This window comes from Lepus europaeus, chromosome 6, assembly GCF_033115175.1.
Source record: "Lepus europaeus isolate LE1 chromosome 6, mLepTim1.pri, whole genome shotgun sequence".
In the NCBI taxonomy this organism is placed as follows: Eukaryota; Metazoa; Chordata; class Mammalia; order Lagomorpha; family Leporidae; genus Lepus; species Lepus europaeus.
In genome coordinates this window covers 123,383,989-123,408,323 of record NC_084832.1, presented here as the reverse complement: position 1 = coordinate 123,408,323, position 24,335 = coordinate 123,383,989, and the positions used below count along the sequence as shown (strand labels likewise).

At 48.7% G+C, this 24,335-nt stretch overlaps 1 protein-coding gene across 3 annotated transcripts in view; it reads right to left on the bottom strand.

Annotated features, from left to right (window-relative positions):
• The window catches only part of FGD4 (FYVE, RhoGEF and PH domain containing 4), a 149,011-nt gene that overhangs the window by 53,214 nt on the left and 71,462 nt on the right, over positions 1–24,335 (bottom strand). For all 3 annotated transcript variants that reach the window (XM_062195053.1, XM_062195054.1, XM_062195052.1), the window contains exons 2-3: positions 16,631–16,783; positions 790–973 (exon numbers count right to left, since the gene is read on the bottom strand). In XM_062195053.1, coding sequence (XP_062051037.1) covers positions 790–973; positions 16,631–16,783 — 337 coding nt within the window. The remainder of the gene's footprint in view (positions 1–789; positions 974–16,630; positions 16,784–24,335) is intronic.

The window sequence follows — 24,335 nt, the reverse complement described above, 5'->3', positions numbered from 1 at the left end:
CACAGAGTGAAAGAGAAAGAGAGATCTCCTATCCAGTGGTTTCTCCCCAAATGCCCAAAACATCCGGAGCTGGACCAGGCTGAAGCCAGGAACTCCATCCAGGTCCTCCACATGGTGACTTCAGCCACCGTCTGCTGCCTCCCGGGTGCATTAACAAGAAGCTGGATCAGGAGCTGAGGTCGGACTCAATCCCAGGCATTCCCAGATATGGGAGGCAGGCAACCCAAGCAGCAGCTAAAGCCACTGCACCAGGATGCCTGCCCCAGTGAGGGTCTTACAAGTAGAAAAGGGTTTGTTTTCATATTTAAGAAAGACATATGGTTTATTTCACCTACCTTTTTTTATTGACACTTAGGATTAGTACCAGCAGGCTTTGCACCTGCTTGGGTATGAACGATCCATGTGAAATAAAATAGGTCAGGAAGCCGAGAGGGCCCCAGGGATGAGGCAAGCCCACCAGCCACACTCACACAGACACTAAGGAACAGACAAAGCAGTGAACCTCTGCCCCTTCCCACCGACACCCAGTCCCCGACAGAGGCGTGACACCATGAGGAGCGACACTCACAGAGTGACACACAGGGGGACAGCAGAACACAGCCACGCAGAAGAGCTGGTGGCCTCAGGGGCTGCACATGGGTCAGACAGAGTGAATGACAACTCATATTAGGGCAAGATAACGGAGAAACATACTACGCTTCGGAGCCAGCAAAGCTGGGGTTCTCTCATCTTTATAAAAATCTGCTTGCGTTTTCCCTCTTCCTCCTCCCGTGGTGAATGAACTCTTACCTGCCTCCTTCAAAGCGGCTGATGAGATCGGATACCTTACTGGGCTTTTCTTTTGAGACACAAGGAGCGGAGGAAGGCTTAATCTCCTCCATCCTCGGTTGTGCACTAGATAAAGCTTTGAGCCCGGGATTTTGGTGTTTACTGGGCGAAGGTGAGTTCTGCAGGTGTAATGGCTTTGGAGGCACTGTAGAAAAAGAAGAGAATTCAAGATTTCACCGACCAAAATTCTGCTGAGCTGGATGCACTTATCTGCAGCTTTATCCAACTACTGTAAATTTAAACTGACCTTTAACCAGAAGACCTCGATTTATTTGGGACATTTGCTCCATGGCCCGTGGAAATCTCATCTCCAAATTACAGTGCTCTTTCAATTTTAGTTTCTCTTAAATACGGCATTATTAAACATAGAGGAACCTACATGAGGCCATTGTGTTCCAATTTCTGTAAGAGCTAACACAGCTGAACTTGAAACTGAATCCTAGAGAAATTGTTTGCTACAAAACATGTTTTAGTAATAGCGCTAACAGATACACCAGAAACCAGAATTACTAAGTTAAACACATAGAAGCCAATAAAACAATACCTATGAATATAACATTGCATCCACATAGCACCCCCAGGGCTGGCATTGTGCCACAGCAGGTAAAGGAGCCACCTGTGATGCCAGCATCCATATGGGCAGCAGGTAGCATCCCAGCTGCTCTACTTCCAATCCAGCTTCCTGTTACTGTGCCTGGGCAAAGCAGCGGAAGGTGTTCCACGTTCTTAGGCTCCTGCACCCATATGGGAGACCAGGATGAAGCTACTGGCTCTGGCTTTCACCTGGCCCAGTCCTGGCCATCTGAGGAGTGAACAAGTGGATGGAAGACCTCTCTCTATAACTCTTTCATATAAATCAATAAATCTTAACAAGTACATGGAGCATCTTACCAGAAGCCTTGCATCTCATTCGCTCTTAGGGAAAGTTTACAATGTCTAGTCCTCCGGGGAGGAATCATTACTTGTATCTGAAATGGATAAAGGCACCTGCCTGGGCCAGCAAGGCTGCTCTGACGCCATGCCTGGTACCAAGACACCAGCTCCTTCCATCACCAGCACCGCTGCTCATGACCAACACAGTAGGGAGAGGAGGAGGGACAGCGAAGCTGTGCGCTGTTGGCGGCTACACCACCCAGTGGCCTTGCACAGACGTTCCACACATCACGCGCTAGTCAGCAAGCCCCTGGCTCCATTAACAGTAACATTTACATGGTGAAACACTGAACGCCACACAGTTTCCGGAACAGAATGCACATGAGAAAATACAGAGCATTCTGAGTGTGTGATCAGTACAATTACGCAACTTTTTAAAACCACCATGATTTCACTCTAAGATTAATATTCACATTCAAATACTGTAACATATACACATTTCTTTTTCTTTTTTAAAGATTTATTTATCTGAAAGGCAGAGTTACAGACAGGCAGAGGCAGAGAAAGAGAGAGACAGAGGTCTTTCATCCACTGGTTTACTCCTCAGATGGCTGCAATGGCCAGAGCTTTGCTGATCTGAAACCAGAAACCAGGGGCTTCTTCCAGTCTCCCACACAGGTGCAGGGGCCCAAGGACTTGGGCCATCTTCCACTGCTTTCCCAGGCCACAGCAGAGAGCTGGATTGGAAGTGGAGGAGCCAGGACCCGAAACAGCACCCCTATGGGATGCCGGCACTACAGGCAGTGGCTTTACCCGCTACGCCACAATGCTGGCCCACATATATGTTTTTCTACAACTTGAACAGGTCAAATACAATCATGTCTTTTCTTGTCCCCACCCTTCTCCCGCCTTCTGGAAGGAGGGAGAGGCAGCACGCCCCCTCCCGCTCCCATGGCCCACTTTCCCCGGCCGCCTGGTCAGCCCGGCTTTCCGCTATCCTCCCTCGGGCTGTCGGGGGCTGGCTGCTCGCTGGCCTAGATTGCCTCACTTCAGTGCCAGTTCCCATCTGATTACGCGCAGGGACCAGAGCCCAGAGCAGCCAGCAGTGAGCAGAGCAAAGTCGTCGCTGGAGCCTCTCGCCACAAACACGAAAATCCAAACAACAAAGGGGACGTCTCCTTTTATGCAAACAGCATTTTCCAGGATACCTTCAGGGGACACGGAGCAGCACCCAGGAGGAAGGAACAGGCCTTACGTAAGCATGTGTTTGTAAATCTTACAGCAAAAGCTCTGGTGAGAAACACATGCAAACTACAGGACTTTACAGGAAAATTTTCCCTCAAAATTTTTTTTAATATTAGGAACAATTTTTACATTTTAAACTAGAACACTGGAAGAGGAAGAACACACGTCCTTTATAATTCTGTGTGCTCAAACTGCTGTCCAGTGACTCATCTCTCCTTGCAAGTTTACTCAGCCAGCATCCCCCAGTCATCACACGGCAGTCCCTGGGGGACGCCTGAAGCTGCAAAGGATCCTGGACCAGTCAGGCGCTGGGCAGTGACTCCATCGACTACCCAAGCTGCAAAGGATCCTGGACCAGTCAGGCGCTGGGCAGTGACTCCATCGACTACCCAAGCTGCAAAGGATCCTGGACCAGTGAGGCGCTGGGCAGTGACTCCATCGACTACCCAACCTACACTGCCCACTGCCCCAGAGTGAATACTAGGCAATAACTAAGTAGTAATGAGAATGATGAAAACATGAAATATACTACAGACTTAAAGCTCTTATCTCCACAAGGTTGGACTTGGGGAGTGGGAATATGTTGCTTTTAATCACAATTATATTTACAGTGACTACTTGCATAGTTTGGCAGATTTTTGGACTATAAGTAAGAGCTAATTAGGTGGGCGCCGGGTTCTAGTCCAAGCTGCTCCTCTTCCAGTCCAGTTCTTTGCTCTGGCCCAGGAGCGCAGTGGAGGATGGGCCAAGTGCTTGGGCCCTGCACCCGCATGGGAGACCAGGAGGAAGCACCTGGCTCCTGGCTTCTGATCGGCGTAGCTCCAGCCGTGGCGGCCATTTGGGGGGTGAACCAATGGGGGTGGGAACCTTTCTCTGTCTCTCTCTCACTGTCTAACTCTGTCAAATAAATAATAAAAAAATATTTAAAAAAATAAAAAAGAGCGAATTAGTATTACATCCAAGATTTCAAAAACTTGTGGGGAGAGAGTTCATCAATGTTGACAGAGGCAGGGACTGGGTACCAGGCAAGTATGAGAGGGCTTCAAAAAATTCATGGGAAAATAGGACTGAAAGAGAAATTTGTATTGGTGCAAAGAAAAATCTAAGTTCATACGTAATTTTCTCATAATACACACTTTCTATGAATTCTTTAAGATTTCTTTATTTATTTAAAAGGCAGAATGACAGACAGAGAGACTGATAGAGAAGGCCTTCCATCCACTGGTTCACTTCCCAAATGGCTGCAATGGCTGCAGCTGGGCCGGGCCAGAGTCAGAAGCCTAGAGCTCTACCCAGGTCTCCCTGGTGGGTACAGAAGCCCCAATATTTGGGGCATCATCTGCTGCATTTCCAGGGACAGTAGCAGGGAGATGGACTAGAAGTGAAGCAGCCAGGACTTGAACCAGTGCTCATATGGTACTTAAGCCACAATGCCAGCCCCTCAACCAAGTTTTTTAAAGACCTCACACTTAGTGGCTGGCATGTGGCACAGCAGGTTAAGTTACCACCTGCAATGCCAGCAGCCCATACGGGCGCCAGTTCGAGTCCCAGCTGCTCTACTTCCAATTCAGCCTCCTGCTAATGTACCTGGGAAAACAGCACAGGAGGGCCACTGCAACCACATGGGAGATGCAGATGAAGCTCTTGGCTCCTGACTTTGGTCCTGACCCAGACCTGGGTGCTACAGCCATCGGGAGTGAATCAGTGGACATAAGATCTCTTTATTTCTGTCTCTCCCTCCCTCTCTCCTCCCCGCCCCAACTGACTTTCAAAATAAATAAATAAATCTTAATAAAATAAAAGATTACAAGAGGCCTTCCAAATGAATCTTTCAAAAATTAAAATACAGACCTTGCAATTATAGAAGTTCAAAATTGTTTTTACACCACAAACCTTAGCTCTTTAAAGATTTATTCATTTTATTTGAAAGGCAGAGTCACAGAGAGGCAGAGGCAGAAAGAGAGAGAGAGAGAGGTCTTCCATCCACTGGTTCACTCCCCAAATGGCTGCAATGGCCAGAGCTGGGCCAATCCAAAGCCAGGAGCCTGGAGCTTCCTTCAGGTCTCCCACATGGATGCAGGGGCCCAAGGACTTGGGACATCTTCCACTGCTTTTCCAGGCCGCGGTAGAGAGCTGGGTTAGAAGTGGAGCAGCCAGGACCCCGGCACTGCAGGCGGCAGCTTTACCCGCTACGCCACAGCGCCAGCCCCACCTTATCTCTTAATTCTCCTGTAACTTTTTAAAACATCCCCACAGAAACAGAGGAGACATCATCTTTAGCACGGGAGAGAATGCGAGTGCACAGCCAGCAGTCAGGACAACACTTTAACAAGAGAGCAGGCACGGCGCACAGACAGGACAAACGTCTCAGGCACCGTCTGCAGAGGAGTACTCCGTCCTCTGGTCCGTCATTCATCAGGGCGTTACAGAGCGTGCTTTGCCTAAAGGAACTCCCTGATGAGCGGAAGTGACTCTCTCACCTCTCAGTAACTCGGAAACATCTCAGGCAGAGTTCCAAAGGAACGACACCTTGGGGACTGTGTATGCTGAAAATTAATTCCCACGAAAGAGCAAGATCTCAATGCTTTGTATCCAAAGAAAAAAAGCAGCAGGGGCAAGCCCAGAAGTGGAAGAAGTTCCTGAAGGAAGTTATCCTTCAAGGCTGTGTTCCTGAGATGCTGGGATACCCAACAAACTGCAGCCGTCCACCACGCTCTCAGAGTCTCCAAGAGTAAGCGCCAGGCTCAACTCACTCTCAGCCTCAACCTTCCCCTCCTCTCTTTCTCATCTTTTTTGTTTTTTTTTTTTTTTTAGGGGTGGGGTGGGGTCAGCCTTTCCAAGTGCTTTCCAGATATCTGAGTATCCTAGCAGCAGTTGTAATTCATTACATTTAAAACTCTAAATTAGTTTTTAAAAAGAGTTATTTACTGGGGCTGGTGTTGTGGTGCAGCAGGTTAAGTTGCTATGTGTCACCCACCACCCCACATGAGTGCCAGTTTGAGTCCCGGCTGTCCACTTCCAATCCAACTCCCTGTAATGTGCCTGGGAAAGCAGCGGAAGATGGCTGGAGTGCCTGGGACGCTGTCACCCATGTCGGAGACCCGGATGGAGTTCCAGGCTCCGGTCTTTGGCCTGGCCTTGCTAGTTGTGGTCATCGGGGGAGTGAACCAGCCGATGGGAATCTCTAATTCTGCTTTTAAAATAAATTTATAAAAATTGTTATTTATTTGAAAGGCAGAGAGACAGAGAACAGAAAACAGCAACCCTCCACTGGTTCACTCCCCAAATGCTACAAGGCTGAAGCCTGGGCTACAACTCAGTCTGAGTAGCCCATGTGGGTGGCAGGGAAACAAGTACTTGGGCCATCACCTGCTGTCTCCCAAGGTGAGAACGGGCAGGAAGTTGGAACTGGGAGCAGAGCTGGAGTTGAACCCAAGCAATGCAATATGGGATATGGGTGCACCAAGCGGTGTCTTAACCACTGCACCAAAGGCCCACCTATAAAACTCAACTCTTAAATAAAAACCTGGCTATACATTTAAATCAAAAATGCAAATGACAAGGGCTGGAGGTGTGGTGGAGCACGGGACGCTGCTGCACTTGCCTGCTCTCTCCCATCTCCTTTCTCTCCCCCCCTTCCTCCCTCTTCCTCTCTCTTCCCTTCCCCTCCTCCTCTTCTCTCTTTCTTTCTTTAAATTTATTTGACAGAGTTAGATGTGAGAGAGAGAGACAGAGAGAAAGGTCTTCCTTCCGTTGGTTCACCCCCCAAATGGCTGCTACAGCCAGCACACTGCGCTGATCCGAAGCCAGGAGCCAGGTGCTTCCTCCTGGTCTCCCATGTGGGTGCAGGGCCCAAGCACTTGGGCCATCCTCCACTGCCTTCCTGGGCCACAGCAGAGAGCTGGACTGGAAGAAGAGCAGCCGGGATTAGAACCCGGTGCCCATATGGGATGCCGGCTCTCTTTCTGCCTTCAAATAAATAAACCTTCTTTTTAAATTTTTAATGCAAAGAAATAAAATGAAAGTGACATACTAACAGGGACACCATCACAGCTCGTTGTTTTCTACTTTTCTTTCTAAAGATTTGTTTATTTTATTTGAAAAGCAGAGTTACAAGGAGACAAATGGAGAGGCAGAGAGACATCTTCTATTTACTGGTTCATTCCCCAAATGGCCACAATGGCCAGAGCTGGGCTAGTCCAAAGCTAGGAGCTTCTTCTGGGTCTCCCACATGGGTGCAGAGGCCCAAACACTCCTCCACTTCTTTCCCAGGCACATTTGCAGGGAGCTGGATCAGAAGTGGAACAGCTGGGACTCGAACTGGCCTCCATATGGAACACCAGTGTTGCAGGAGGCAGCTTAACCCTTATGCCACAGCACCGGTCTGGTTGTTTTCTTTTGAAACATATTTCTTGGGAATTTGCTTCCTCCCAGCCTCACCTCTTGGCTACCAATCCATACAAAGCAGGTCCCCGCCACCCTGAACTGTGTGTGCACAGTGCTTGTCTCAGGCATTCCAAGCCTTTGGCACAGACCCAGAAGGTCCTCAATTTTCCCTTGGTCCACCTGGCCACCCCTAACAAACCTGCCTCACACCATGGCTCAAGCAGAGTTCTCAGCTTACAGTGCACCTGCTGTTCTGTAACATTCTGGGACAATGGCGGTCTCCCTGGACCCTGGAGAATGGGTCTTACTCTTCACGGCTCCCACGCACCTGTCCAGTCCCCTCTGATCCCACGCTAAGTTCAATTTCTAAGGAAGAAGACGATTTCACCAAACCAGTCCATCATCTAATCTTACAGCTCTTCTCAAAGATTCAAAAAACCAACATGTAGAGAGAGCCTTGTCCAGAAATGGCCGTGAAAGCACACAACACCAGACTTAACCACTTTAAAAAAAAAAACAAAAAACAAAAAACAAAAACAAAACTGCGAGCCATACTTTAGTCATTCGTGTTTACAACTCAAACTCTGGGAGCTCAAAACCAACATCTTCACCTGTGAGCCTGCCACAGCCTGCAGAGACGCTGCCCACCTTCAGCTGCACATCACTTGCTGTGCTTTGTCCAGAACAACCTTCCTGAGCTGCCTGCCATCCGGTTGCATGCAGACCCTCGGGCCCACAGTTTCATGCGAGAAGTGCAAGGGCTTGCAGACGGCTCTGTGCACGGCCATCCGAGGGCGGTTCCTGGAGCGCTTCTGCTTATTTGTCCTGTGGCTTCTCCACGTTAGCCTCGGCAGAATCCTCCTCGGAGCAATAAAGCCGGCATGCTTCCCACTAAACTTTTCCTCCAATTTCCATACTAGCCAAACCGGAATTTTCTGGAAAGATTCCAGTTGTGGAAGGGGAACGAGGAGGAGGATGGCTTTCTTGCCACCACCAACTTCCACATCCTTGGCAGGTTCAGCTCCCTTCGCTGAGCCTGGAGAGTCAAGTTCACCTGCTGCTCCAGGAGCACCTGGGACGCTCAACTTGAACTCATCCGGCTTCTCACTCATGAGCTTGAGGATCTTGGCGCTCAAGCTGAACACGGCGTCTCCCAGCTGAGCGCCGGCTGAGGAAGAACAAGACTTTTCTAGGATCTGCAGGGAACTCCATGGTGGCACACAAAGCTTCCAAATGCAGCGACGCCTTTGGTCTAAACCCTTCAGCAACCCCACTCACTCTTCCCAGAAGACTGTGTTTCACAGAACCAGAAAGGACTGACAACAGGGACACAGAACTTCCTACAGAACAGCAGCCTAAAGACCTCACTGTTAAGCAAGCACATGCAAATTAATCCACAATACGGCGCCACTCAGCGGAGCCAGATGAGTGACCATGAGGATAGAGTCATGTGAACTCTCCTATGTCCTCAGTGCACATAAACTGATAACACCACTAAGAAAGTCGGCATTTTCAGTACCTTAGGGACAGTCTTTACAGCCACAGGCTGTAACAGGACTTAACACCAATCGCCTTCTATCTTTACCATCACTTTTTTCTGTCCAGAGACATCAATATGTAGCATTCTGTTAGAACTGCCTAAGCATTCCGCCCAGGACCGTGCTGCATGGGTTTTCAGCCTTGCAGCAACGAGCTGGTCCACCTGTCTCTGCTGGGTAGTCGGCCAGGCCAGCTGTCAGTACATTCTAGGACCCAGCACAGCCACAGGCTCACCCAACCATGCATTTCTCAGGATGCAGCCCTGCTGTGCAGAAGCATCTACACGGGAATTTTATCCTCAACGTCATTTTTATATTCGACATCTACTGAATATCTACTCCAAGCACTTGAGTATATAAATGAGTAAAAGGAAATAATAATAAAATACAACAAGCATGGGGCCAAGCATTGTGGTGCAGCAGTTAAGCTAACGCCTGTGACACTTGCATTGCACAGGAGCACCAGTTCGAGTCGCGGCTGCTCCACTTCTGACCCAGCTCCCTGCTAATGCACCTGGGAAAGCAGTGGAAGATGGCCTAAGTGCCTGGGCCTCTGCAACCCATGCGGGAGACCTGGAAGAAGTTCCTGGCTCCTGGTTCTGGCCTGGCCCAATCCCGGCCATTGTGGCCATTTGAGGAGTGATTGATCTTATGGAAGATCTAACACTACCTTTCAAATAAACATGTAAGTCTTTAAAAACACAACAAGCAGCAACACATATGTAACAATAGCAGGAAGAAAGAGGTTGGGAGTTGGCCAGCGCCGCGGCTCACTTGCCTAATCCTCCACCTGCACCCTGGGTTCTAGTCCCTGTTGGGGTGCCGGATTCTGTCCTGGCTGCTCCTCTTCCAGGCCAGCTCTCTGCTGTGGCCCGGGAAGGCAGTGGAGGATGGCCCTAGTGCTTGGGCCCTGCACCCGCATGGGAGACCAGGAAGAAGCACCTGGCTCCTGGCTTCGGATCAGCGCAGTGCACCTGCCATAGCGGCCCTTTGGGGGGTAAACCAACAGAAAAGGAAGAGCTTTCTCTGCCCCCCTCTCTAACTCTGAAAAAAAAAAAAAGGAAGGAAGGAAGGCAGGAAGGAAGGGGGGAGGGAGGGAGGGAGGGAGAGAGGGAGCGAGGGAGGGAGGAAGGAAGAGGTTGGGAGCTAAAAGGAAAAGACAATTCAACCAGGAGTGTGGGGATGAGAAGGGGGTGGCAGAGTTAAGGACTCAACAGTGTTGGAAGCAGCCCTGAGAACATGGAATGTGCACACGACTGGAAGAAGTTAAGGGGGTCACTTGGGAAGCTTCACTCTGCCAGGTTAGGCTGGAGATGGGTAAGGCATGGAAGTCAGTGCCAAGGCAGCAGAAGGAGCAAGTAGGCTAAATGAGGCCCCAGGTCAGAGGGGGGCCTGGGGGGGGGTAGAACCTCGAGGGCACTGCAGGGATTTCTGACCCCGGGGAGATGAGACGTTGCTGCAGAGGTCTGAGCAGAGACATGTGGGGAGGCGGCTTTAACTTCAGCTGCACCACTCTGGCCACTGTGCTGTGAACACACAGGAGCAGGGCACAAGCAGAGCCATAGTGAGCAGGCTATGATGGAAACGCAGGCAGCAGATTAGGGGCTTTGGGGAGGCAGCAAGAGGGGTGGGCCGCTGACACAGCCATTAAGACACAGCCTGAGAAGCCTGCAATCCTTGTCAGAATGCCTGGGTCCCAGTCCCAGCTCTGCTCTCCATTCCTGTGTTCCTGCTTCCGCACACGTAGCAGGTGATGGCTCAAGCACTTTAGTGTGATTCAGCCTTGGCAGTTGTGGGTATTTGGGGAGTGAACCAGCAGAGGAGCGCTCCCTGTCTCCTGTTTCTAACTTTCAAATAAATAAAAGTTTGGGTTTTTTTTAAAGGAGGTAGTGAGAGATAGTTGAGTTGGTGTATATTTATTTCATTGGAGAGGCAGAGGGAAAGATCACTCCCATCTGCCGTCTCATCCGATGCCTGCAATAGTCAGAGGCGGGACAGGCCAACGCAGAAGCCATGAGCTGGGAATTCCATCCAAGTCCCCCACGAGGATGGCAGGGATCCAAGTACTGGAGCCATCAGCTGCTGCCTCCAAGGCACACATAGCAGGAAGGCAAAATGGGAGTCCAAGCTGGGAATAGAACCTAGGTATCCTCCATGGGCTGCAGCCGTGTAAACTGCTAGGCCAAACACCTGCTCCAGCACCCTGCTTTTATTCTTACTTATTTACTTCAATTTTTATTCATCAAAGAGAGAGAGAGAATCTTTCATCCACAGGTTCAATCCCCAAATGCCTGCACTAGTCAGGGCTGGGTGGAAGCCAGGAGCCAGGGACTCCATCTGGGTCTCCTTCATGGGTCGCAGGAACTCAGTACTTTAGCCACCGCTCTTACCCTCCCAGGGGCATTAGCATAAGCCTGAATCATCCCAGCAGAGGCGGGACTCAATCCTAGTCCCTCTTTGGCGGGATGTGGGCATGCTAGGCAGAAGCTAACCTGCTGCCCTACAAAGCCCATTGCCAGAGGCATGCTTTGAAGGAAGCTCTCCAGACAGATCAAATGTGCACTGTGAGAGAAGAGTGAGTCTGAGCTTTGGCCTGAGCAACTGGAAGGCTGTCAGGACCGCCATCCTCTGATGCGGGGGTGGAGCCATTGGGAGAGATGACCAGTGGTTCAGTTTTGCATGTGCTCAGTTGGAAACATCCAGCAGAGTATAAATAAAATGGACTTTATTGTAGCCAAATTTACAGACCTAAATAGAAAAAAAATTACACAACACTATATACGCAAAGTCATTAAAGAGAATGAGGAGAGAAACTAGCTGCCAGTCTAAGTTTTGAGATCATCAGCAGAGTTCAATTCCTCCTGTTTTAACATGAAAATCAAGAACTGGCTCTATATAAATGCATTTTTAAAATGTACTTTTAAAAGGATGAATATTATACATGGCCTGCTTTAATTTAGAGGTAAATGAATAGGTCTAAGTACTCTATATAAATTATTCACAGAAATAATGTGGCTTTTCAACTTCATTTAACTCTTCATTTTCAAAACATGCTTTGATTAGCACTTAATACTTGCACATCTTTTCAGGGCATGGGGCAATATTTCAACACAGGCCTACAGTGCTCAAGACATCATGTGACAATATGTAAGCTTTACCAACATGGTCATGGACTACGCAGAATGTGGATCAAAGCTCTTAAAGGAAAAAGAATCATCAGCTTTAACTGCTACAGAAGCTATTTGAATGCTGTCTCACAGGGCAGGAAACAGGCCAGTATTAAAAGTGGTGAACAAGAAGAAAGACTTATGTTGGAAGCTGCTCCGTGATGTGTTTGTTTGAGGGGTCTGATGGGCTGCAAGTGAATAAGCCATTGTTGTCCCAAGGCCTCAGGGAATTTTTGGAGGCTCTGACATAACAAGCTGTAACAACTGAACAAATCTACTTCAACATCGACACACTCCAATATAAATCCAAATGCAAGTTTATCTAATGGCTCATGTTAAACTTAGCTCTTCTATCTTTTTAAAAACTATACATGATTCTTCAAAGATATTTACTTATTGATCATTCATAAATACAACCATGAACTATATATGGCTCCAGAGAATATACCATGCAGTCACCACTAATCTAGATACTCAATACTGTCTCCCCTTTTCAAATGACCAAAATAAACTGTAGGGGTGAGCTCGTTAGCACTCCATGTGAGAAAACAGAAAATCCAACAGAGGTTTAATCATGCGCTCTTGTTAGGGTCCTTTCTAACACTCAGCGCTACTGCCATTCCAGTTTGGAGAAACTGAGTTGCGGGGAGCAACCTCCGCACTGCAGGGTGTGGCGCGCCCACACTACTCTGTACCCTCCAGCCGCCACAGGAACGCCCGCACGAACTCCCAGGAAAACCGTCTCCAGATACTACTATATAACGTTGCAGAGAGGGTCTGGGGAGGGGTACCCCAAACTGCCTCCAGCTGAGAACTGCTGTGCTGGCACAGGAGCCCTCCACCACGCTAAAGCTGCAGCCTCTCCCCATGCAGGGAGTCTCCAGCAACGTGCCCTTCCCTCTCTGCCTCGGTCACTCCAAGGTTCCAAAGACTTTGAACTTGAAAGTAGCTTCTCTTGGCTGTGCAAGGAGGTGTTTGGTGCAACACCTAAGTCACTGCTTGGGACACCTGCATCCTATACCACAGTGCCTGGGTTCAAGTCCCAGTCTCTACACTTCCAATCCAGCTTCCTGCTCATGGGTTCCCTGGGAGGCACCAGCTGACCACTCAAGTGCTTGGGTCCCTGCAGTCCATGTGGAAGACCTAGATGGAGTTCAAGACACCTGGCTTTGACCTGGCCCAGCCTAGCCTGATGCAGGTATCTGGGGAGCCAACCAGAAGAAGGAGCATCTTGTTCTGCCCTTGACTTTCAAATAAAAATGAAAATCAGGCCAGTGCCGCAGCTCAGTAGGCTAATCCTCCACCTTGCGGTGCCAGCACACCGGGTTCTAGTCCCAGTCGGGGCACTGATCCTGTCCCGGTTGCCCCTCTTCCAGGCCAGCTCTCTGCTGTGGCCGGGGAGTGCAGTGGAGGATGGCCCAAGTCCTTGGGCCCTGCACCCCATGGGAGACCAGGAGAAGCACCTGGCTCCTGCCATCGGATCAGCGCGGTGCGCCGGCCGCAGCGCGCCTACCATGGCGGCCATTGGAGAGTGAACCAACGGCAAAAAGGAAGACCTTTCTCTCTGTCTCTCTCTCTCACTGCCCACTCTGCCTGTCAAAAATAAAAAAAATAAATAAAATAAAAAATAAAAATGAAAATTAATTTTAAAATGTTGGCTATTTAAAAAAAAAAAAACTGTCAGCAAACAGTGTTAAATCTATTCAAAAACTTACCTTACAATACCAAGATGTAGCCTCACTCCTGAGACGTCCATCTCTGTGTGGCACAATCTCAAATTTTAAAGATTAGCACAGATGCCAGTGCTGTGGCATGGTGTACAAAGTCACTGCCTGTGACATCAGCATCCCGTATGAGCACAGCTGCCTCACTTCTGATCCAACTCCCTGCTAGTGGAAAGCAGCAGAAGATGGCCCAAGTGCTTGGGCCCCTGCACATACATGGAAGACCAGGATGAACCTCCTGGCTTCTGGCTTCAGCCTGATACAACCCCGCCAGTGGCAGCTATTTGGGAAGTGAACCAGTGAATGGAAGACCTCTCTCTCTCTCTATCTTTCACTTCCCAAATAAATAAAATAAATCAATAAAAGAACAGCAGAAACAGGGCGATGGGTTAGTGTTACTGAAGGTGGATAAATACAGCAGGACAGACTGCAGTTAAGGAGACACAGCGAAGAAGGGACACCCTCCCGGCACGGTGACTGCGTGGAGAGCAGGGCCCCCGGGGCGGGGATGAGTCCTGGGATGCACACCATTACACAAGGACTCGGAGACCTGGTGCCTGCCACTGTGGGAGGCTGTGCTGCGCAGACGGCCAGCAAGGGCCTGACCCGCCACCCCTAACCCTGGGCTTCCCAGCATCCAGGACCGTGAGACAGACGCGCCCGCTCTTCAGGAGCTCCTCCTCTGCTGGTGTTTTGTTACAGAAGCTCCAATGCACTAAGACACAGGGGAACACAAATGCGAGCGTAAGGCAGAGGTTAAAACTGCAGCCACAGGCAGGGGTAGGGCCAACAATGAACGGGACCACTTGACAAAAGAGGCATGAAGTTCTCATGACTTGATTTATTTAATATCTGAAAATATTCCTTTTAGCTTTAGAAAAATATATACAGTGAACTCATTTTTAAAAGAGGAAAGAAATATGTACTTAAATGCCAATACATAGACTTGAATAGCAAAGTAAGGTCAAATGTCTGCAGGGAATGGGGCGATGTCAGAGCACAGTGGCTCAGGAAAGACACTGCTGAGACTTACCCCAGTATCCTGAACACAAAACACAATGAACTCACACCGCCTAGCTTCCCTCGGAAAGGCTTTTGATCCAGGCGATTATATAAGTAGAATTATATATATATATATATATATATATATATATATATATATATATTTTTTTTTTTTTTAAAGATTTATTTATTTATTTGAAAGGCAGAGTTGCAGAGAGAGAAAGAAGTCTTCCATCTGCTGGCTCACTCCCCAAGTGATTGCAACAACTGGAGCTGGCCCATCTAAAGCCAGAAGCTAGGAGCTTCCTCCAGGTCTCCCACATGGGTGCAGGGGCCCAAGGACTTGGGACATCTTCTACTCCTTTCCCAGGCAATAGCAGAGAGCTGGATCGGAAGTGGAGCAGCCAGGGATCAAACCAATGCCCAAGTGGGATGCTGGCACTGCAGGTGGCAGCTTTACCCGCTGTGCCATAGCACCAGCCCCTTGTATCTCTTTTTTTTTTTTTTTTTTTTTTTTTGACAGGCAGAGTGGACAGTGAGAGAGAGAGAGACAGAGAGAAAGGTCTTCCTTTTGCCGTTGGTTCACCTTCCAATGGCCACCACAGCCGCGGCCGGCGCACCGCGCTTATCCGAAGGCAGGAGCCAGGTGCTTCTCCTGGTCTCCTATGGGGTGCAGGGCCCAAGCACTTGGGCCATCCTCCTCTGCACTCCCCGGCCATAGCAGAGAGCTGGCCTGGAAGAGGGGCAACCGGGACAGAATCCGGAGCCCCGACCGGGACTAGAACCTGGGATGCCGGAGCCGCTAGGCGGAGGATTAGCCTGTTGAGCCATGGCACCGGCTTTTTTTTTTTTTTTTTTTTTTAAGGTTTATTTATTTATCTGAAAGTCAGAATACTGAGGGGAAGGGGCAGGGGGTAAGGAGGAGGAGAAAGAGAGAAGGAGAAAGACAATCTTCCATCTGTTGATTCACTCCCCAGGGCTGGCCAGACTGAAGGCAGAAGCCAGGAGCTTCATCTGAGTGTCCACATAGGAGCGAGGCCTCAAGGACATGAGCCATCCTCCACTGCTTTTCCGGGGGCATTAGCAGGGAGCTGGATGGGAGGCGGAGTAGCCGGGACTTGAACCAGCACCCACACGGGATGCCGGCACAGCACACAATGGCTTAACCTGCTGCGCCCCAGCGCCAGCCCCTGGAGTCTTAGCTCACTGACCTTGGTTAACTCAGGTCTCATGAGCAAGATGGAATTTTATGTTTTGCAAATAAAATGGCTTAACCCACAGTCAAAATACCTTCCACATTTCTGTTCACACAGAGCAACAGGAAGAGGCCCAGTGAAAACCAGCGAGGGCTCGGGCAGGGCTGCTCATCTGGGTTTGCCTGAGAGCCACAGGCTGCACCCCACGTGGACAGGCAGACAGCCAGGTAGCAGGAACAGAAAAACCAACATCCCGCACACCGGACACTCAGCCTTCACCTTGCGTCACACACGGGTTCATTCAGAAATCCTTACCACACAGAGTAACGCCAGCTCCTTTGTCATCCGTGCTCAGACACGTTTTTCTTTGCAAGAAAAGAGATCAAGCCCGGCACATCATAAAACAGAAAATGACTTTTCCAAAGCACAGTAACTCTGAAAGTGCCCAGTGTTGTGTCCCAGCTGCACAGGTGGGACCGCGAGAGGCCACAGGTTCCACCGCAGCGCGACGCCTCCGAGGGCCTTGCTCTTCCATTCCACGCTTCGGCCAGGGGGTAAGAACCCTAACACAGAACTGCAGGAACGCGTGGGGAGCAGCGCCCGAGGGGGCTCAGGTGGACGCGGCGCCTGACTCCTCCCTCGCCCCCGGCCACCCAGCGCAGCGGGCCTACCTTGCGGCTTTGGACTCGCAGCTGCGCGCTTGGCCGGCGTCTTCCCATTTATCCCCTGAGCCGCGTCATGACGCACGCGCCGATCGACCAGACTGGCAGTGCTGCTCGTCAAACCAGGGGGAACCAAGGCGATCTTTGGACAGGTACTGTTGCCTGCGGGAGCACAAAGAGAGGGGGCCGGTCAGTGCGCGCGGGCATGGCACCAGGCTCCTCCAGACCCGCAAGGCAGAAGCGGGCTCTGTCCCCGCGCTCTCCCCGTGCGCGCTGGCCTGGACGCAGGGCTTTCCCGGGGAAGCTCTCGTCGCACACAGTGCAGGAGCCTCATAGGGGAGTGCGGACAGGCCACAGCTGCTGGGTGGAGGCAGAGAGCACGGAGCGCCCCACGCTAATCCGTTAAAAGCGTTCCTCTGGGTACCCGGTCAGCCCCGAGTCATCGCCTGTGAAGAACAAAGCGGGAGAGCACGGACGTGACAGCTGGCCGGCAGGCTCCACGAGAGACGGCCACGCGTGCACGCACACCCGCACCCCCACCGCGCTGAGTCCTCGCTGGGGCTCCTCGTGACGGCCACGGCGAGCCAAGAGTGACCGTGTTTCCACGGGAAGAGTGACCGTGTTCCCATGGGAAGCACGGTGACATAATGCGGATAATACCGCCACACGCACGAAGACCCAGCTCTGAGATCTACCGTGCCGCTGGACAGAGGGGACGAGACCACCCCACGGTTCTGTTCTGACACGAGTCCGACCGCGCTGCTTTCTCTCTGCACATGTACTACGTGTCCCTCCTTTCTGGCTGACATGACAGTGGTGACAGTAGCAACACACTCAGCTTTCCTTAAGGGACCAGACCGGCACTGCGGCACAGTGGGTTACGCTGTGGCTTGCAACCCTGGCAACTTGCATCCGAGTGCTGGGTTCAAGTCCAGGCTGCCCCACCTTCCATCCAGCTCCCTGCTAACGTGCCTCGGAAGGCAGCAGATGAAGGCCCAAGTGCTTGAGCCCCTGCACCCATGTGGGAGACCCAGATGGACGTCCCAGCTCCACACAGCCTGGACAAGGCTACCTTAGCCACTGGGAGATGAACCAGTGGATGAAGAAATCTCTCCTCTCAATCTGCTCTTTCAAATAAATATTTCTTTAAAAAGAGAAAAAACAGGTGGCAGTATATGGCACAGCAGGTTAAGCAGCTACCTGCAAGGCTGGCATTCCACACGGGTACCATTTGAGTTCTGGCTGCTCCACTCCCTATCCAGCTCCTTGCTAACACGCCCAGGGAAAGCAGTGGAAGATGGCCCAAGTGCTTGGGCTTCTGCGCCTAAGAGGGACACCTAGGCTCCTGGCCTCGTCCTGGCCCAGCACCAGCTGTTGTGGACATTTGGGGAGTGAACCAGCGAAAGGAAGATCCTTCTCTGTGTTTCCCTCTCTCTGTGTAACTTCACCTCTCAAATAAATAATCTGTAACAAAAAGAAATAAAAAAACAAAAAACAAAAAACAAACCTCCTATCAGGAAGTCTCAATAATTGAATCAAAGTTTGCCATTTAAGAAACACAGCATTTCATCTTTTGTAGAACTCAAATATCTAAAAATAGAGCTCGTCAAGATTTTATAAAGATTTACTATGTGAGTCAAAAAAAATCCCTGTTGGGGCTGGCCCTGTGGCATAGCGGATAAAGCCACCGCCTGCAGTGCCAGCATCCCATATGTGCACCAGTTCTAGTCTCAACTGCTCGACTTCAATCCAGCTCTCTGCTATGGCCTGGGAAAGTGGTACAAGATGGCCCACATGCTTGGGCCTCTGCACCTGCGTGGGAGACCGATGCAGCTCTCTGCTATGGCCTGGGAAAGCAGTGGAAGATGGCCTACATCCTTGGGCACCTATGCCCACATGGGAGACCTGGAAGAAGCTCCTGGATACTGGCTTTGGATTGGCCAAGCTCCAGCTGTTGCAGCCATTTGGGGAGTGAACCAGAGGATGGAAGATCTGTCTCTTTCAATCTCTCTCTCTCTCTCTCTCTCTCTCTCTGCCTCTGCCTCTCTGTAATTGTGCCTTCCAAATAAATAAAGAAATCTTCAGAAAATAATTTCCTCTCAATCCAAATGATTAATAAATACTGATGAAAACAACACTTCTGCTTTAGTTTTTCTGTGTTCCCCTAAACATTTACCTTGGAACAGCAGATTTTCGAAGATACTAATACTTGCGGATACTATCTGGGACATCAGAAAGCCAGTGCTAAAACGGAAAGGGAACGGGATTCTCATTATTAGTCTCCTGCTAACATGGCTTATGTATCAGCTGGATTAAGCGTTGTTCAGGAACGTAGACTGGAAGAAGACTATCTGGCAGAGTGGTATCACAATGCAAACAGGAGAGAGAAAGGCCAGCATCTTAGAGTGTGTGAACTTACATACCACCTTAGAAAATCTGTGAAGGAGGCAAAGCCCACCCCTCACACAGACACCAACACTGTCCCAGGCGACCACCTAGCCTCTAGGGGCCCCTGGTCATTCTTCCTGCAGGGACTCCTAAAATGGCTTAGGCCACCTGCTGGGGTCCAGGGCAGGATGGAATTCAGGCAGAAACCGTGAAGCACTTTGGCTCAACCGCAGGCCAGAGGAAGATGCCATAGCATGACTGACAGCAAGGGTACACCGTGACCATCAGTTCACAAGAACAAGCAGCAGAGCCGGCGCTGTGGTGTGGAAGGTTAGTCCTCCACCTCTGGCGCTGGCATCCCATATGGGGGCCAGTTTGTCTCCTGGCTGCTCCTCTTCTGATCCAGCTCTCTCTCTGCTATGGCCTGGGAAAGCAGCAGAAAATGGCCCAAGTCCTTGGGCCCCCGCACCCACGTGGGAGACCTGGAGGAAGCTCCTAGCTCCTGGCTTCGGATTGGCCCAGCTCTGGCCATTATGGCCATCTGAGGAGTGAACCAGCAGATGGAAGATCTCTCTCTCCCTCTCTCTGTAACTCTGCCTCTCAAATAAATAGGTAAATCTTTAAAAACCAACCAACCAACCAACAAGCAGCAATCCAACTCCACACAGGAACATGTAAGAGCTTAAATGAGAAAACAAATCAAGCTGAACCTTCAGAAAATAGATCGCTATTATTACATATGAAAATATATTAAAAACTGGGCTATTTAGAAATTGAACATACCTTACATAAATATTAATCTGAAACTGGAAACTATTTAGGCACTTAATTTCTGGTTAGCAAACTTTCAGGGTATGGTGGGTTTTACAAGTGTTAAATTTATAGAGAGTGTCTCCCATTATGTGCTGAAATTCCTGTGAGAAGAACCAACTATGGAGGTGGCGTTGTGGTACAGTAAGTTAAGCCCTGCAATGCTGGCACCCTAAGCACTGGTTCAAGTCCTGCCTCCTCCACTTCCAACCCAACTCCCAGCTAATGCACCTGGGAGGGCAGCAAAGGATGGCCCAAGTAAGTGCTTGGGCCCCTGCCACCCACGGGAGACCCAGTTATAGTTCCTGGCTCCTGGCTTCATCCTGGTCCAAACCTGGCCATTGCAGCCCTCTGGAGAGTGAAGGAACACATTGAAGATTTCTGTCTATAAATGTCTATCTTTCAAATACATAACTATTAGAAAAACAAAAGGAAATCAATCATGCATCCATTTCCTTATAATCTCATCAAAGTCATATTTATAGATCTTATGCCGGTGCAATAAATCCACAGTCAAAGACTTTATTTCCAGATGAGTGTTTGAAACAAGTCTACAAACTTCAGCCACTACCATGAAGCAGGAAAACATGGTGAGGAATACACATAATATTTACGTTTACAAAGAGTTTTTTTTTTTTTTTTAAAGCAATGAACATAAACAGAAACCACATGTGGCCTCAAGGCCAAAAATATTTACTTCTCTGGCCCATTACAGGAAAAGCATGCCACCCCCAAGTACAGGTCAAACCTATTAAGGTAAAGGAAGTCTGCCTCTAAGAATAACCATTTCGTGAGCACTTTATCTGCTGGCATCTCCTAGAGTAGCCGTCGAAAGAGGAGCTTTCTTCGTGTTTGTGCCCAACTCAGCTCTTACACCTGGAGACGATCCTTACTGGGGAACCAGCTGTGTAACAGGGAACTAAACTCAAAGCACAGCCAGATGGTTCACCTAGTCAAGACTCTCATATACACAAGGACGCTAAGATTCCAAAATCTGGAGGCATGATGTGTAATTAAACTGGTATTTTGAGCACAGATTTAACTAACCACATTTTGTTAGAATTTAAATAGTTGTTTCCCTCCTACACACCCCCAAAGATTTATTTCATTCGTTTGAAAGGTAGAGATTCAGAGAGAGGGAGAGACACAGGGAAAAAGAAATCTTCATGCACTAGTTCACTCCCCAGATGGCAGCAATAGCTGGGGCTGAGCTGAAGCCAGGAGCCAGGAGCTTCCTCCAGGTCTCCCACGTGGGTGCAGGGGCCCAAGCATATGGACTATCTTCTGCTGCTTTCCCAGGCACATTATCAGGGAGCAGCATTGGAAGTGGAACAGCCAGGACTCAAAGCAGCGCCCATATGGGATCTGGCAACCCAGGCAGTGTCGTAACTGGCCACACCATGACATAGGCCGCTCTGTCTCACATGACATAGCTGTCATCTATGTTCTAAGTTTCTCTGATGTGCTCTCATGACTAGATGGGGGCTACAGGCCTACAGTAAGATCTAAGAGAATTATTTCAAATGGCTTCCTCCAAAATTCTAGAGCTGAATAAATTTAGAAAAAAACTGTAATCAAAACACAAAGGTCCAAGGACACAAAATTTGATGCTGAGTTAAAGAAAGTTCTTCAGATCCAGCAATTATATTTCTAGGAATCTCACCTGGACAATCAAAGCCAAAATTGAAAATGGGATTGCATCAAGCTGAGAAGCTTCACCACTGCAAAGGAAACACTCAGCCAAGTGAAGAGGCCCCTGACAGAATGGGAGAAAATATTTGCAAACTATGCAACTGACAAAGGATTAATATCCAGAATCTATAAAGAGCTCAAGAAACTCCACAATGACAAAACAAATGATCTAGTTAAGAAATGAGCCAAGGATTTGAACAGGCACTTTTCAAGAGAGAGAATTCAAATGGCCAACAGTCATATGAAAAAATGTTCCAGAGCACTGGCCAACAGGGAAATACACTTAAAAACCACTATGAAGTTTTATCTCACCCCAGTAAGAATGGCTCTCATACAGAAATCAACAAACAAGAAATGTTGGCGAAAATGTGGGGAAAAAGGTACTGTTGGCAGGAGTGTAAACTGGTGCAACTACTGTGGAGTATGGAGGTAACTTCAGAAATCTGAATGCAGACCTACCATATGACCCAGCCATCCCACTCCTGGAAATTTACCCAAAAAGAGAAATTAGCATATAAAAGAGCTATCTGTATCCCCATGTTCATGGCAGCTCAATTCACAATAGCTAAGATAAGGAGCCAACCCAGATATCCATCAACTGAAGACTGGATAAAGAAATTACTGTATATATACGATATGAAATACTACATAATGGTAAAAAAAAAAGGAAGAAAGAAAGAAAAAAAGGAAGGAAGGAAGGAAGGAAGGAAGGAAGTCATTTCCAACAAAATGGATGCAACTGGGAGCCACTATACTCAGTGAAATAGGCCAGTCCACAAAAGACAAATTCCATGTGTTCTCCCTGATCCGTAGTAACTGACAGAGTATCTAAAAATCATCTATCGGAGTGAAATTGATCCTTTGATCTTTAACAGCCCTTGTCCTGACTGCTGAGGAACAGTGTTTTTTTCTCTTCATACTATCTGTTGAAACCTTTACTTGGTGTAGAGTTAATCTATGTATATAAAGTTAACTGAAAATAGATATTTGTAAAAAAGTGAGAATGGGAACAGCAGACGTAGGAGGAAATGTGGGACATGGTTGGGAGGGAAAGCAGGGTTCAAAGTATCACTACGTTCCTGAATCTGTATATATGAAATACATGAACTCTGGGTATCTTAAATAAAATTTAAAAAAAAAAAAAAAAAAAAAAAAGCCAGCCCTGAGTATATAAAGGTTCCTGCTCATGGGAAGTCAACACAACACTGGAGTGGAAAGATCCCCAAGATATTAAAGACAGAAAACTGAATAACAGTATTACATGGTATGGCATCATTTTTTTAAACAAGAAAAATTTAAACGTATCAAAAGCAATAGAGGTAGAGGCCTTTGCTGTGGCATAATAGGTTAAGCCTCCACCTGTGGCATAGGCATCCCATGTGGGCACCGGTTCAAGTCCTGGCTGCTCCTCTTCTGATCCAGCTCTCTGCTAACAGCCTGGGAAAGCAGCAGAAGATGGCTCAAGTGCTTGGGCCCCTGCACCCAAGTGGGAGACCAGGAAGAAGCTCCTGGCTTCAGATCAGGCAAGTTCCAGTTGTTGTGGCCATCTGGGGAGTGAACCAGCACATGGAAGATCTCTGAGTCTTCCTCTGACTTTAACTCTGCCTCTCAAGTAGATAAATCTTAAAATAGATAGACAGATAGATAGATAGATAGCAATAGAGGTAAAAACTGCAAGCCTCACTTTGGGAATTGAGGGTGAAGTAAAAGAATGAGAATTTTCATGTTTTCCTAAGTAAGTACACCATTTACATATTTTATAACGAAAATATATGGACTACTTATGTAAAAGGGAAGGAAATGCTGACAAACTACAAAGTGGATGAACTCTGAGGACATTATTTTAACTGCCATAACCTGGTCACAAAGTACAAACACCGTATGATTCCACCTAGGATGATGAAATTCGAGGACAAAGTAGAATGGTGTGGGCAGGAAGGGTAATGGGTACAAAGTTTCAGTTTTGCAAGAGGAAAAAGTTCAAGACAAGGATGATGGTGATGGTAACACCGGATGCCGTGCCCTCAAAAATGGCTTTGATGGTAAATTTGTTATATATTATTATGATGAATTTAAGAATTCTTGATCCCTTTCAGGGCCATACACACAAACTAAAAAGAGAGCGTGCCTCTGTCTGCGAGTATGCTAACAATGTGCCCAGGAAAGCTTGGATGGGGCTGGAACCCAGAGCCAGAAAGGTAATTCAGGTCTTCCAGGTTGGAGTGGCAGAAGCCCGCTACTTAAGCCATTACTGTTTTCTGCCAGGGGGTCTGCCCTGGCAGAAAACCGGAGTTAGAAGATCCAGGTACTGTCCCCAGGTACTCCTATAAGGGATGCAAGTGTCTTAAGTACTAGGTTAAATGCCCACTGCTGCAATTAAATGTTTTAAACAAAAAAGCTTATCTCTTGCCCAGTGAAGAAAACCTCAAGATCTACTGAGCTGCTCTTATCTCTATCACAGCCAGAAATCCGCTGAAAGCTCTCTAACATTCCAGACCCACTGTTTCTCTTCTCCCACCTACATGTGCACTTCCCGGACACCTCAGCCAGCCTCAGGGCTGCCACAGGCTGAGACTCCAGGGGCCTCTCCACTCCAGACCTCTCGTCTGGACCCGGATAGACACAGCCAGCTGTCTGCCAGCGTCTCCACCAGTCTAACGCAGTCTAACAGCTGGCACAAGCCACACCCCCCAATCTGCCCAACTATCACCCCATACCAACCGCCAGAGAGTTTTCTCCACCTTGGTTTGTGGCAAATCCATTTATGCTTAGGCTGAAACCGTGGAAGTATCTCTCCTCCTGGTATTCTCTATCAGTTAATCCC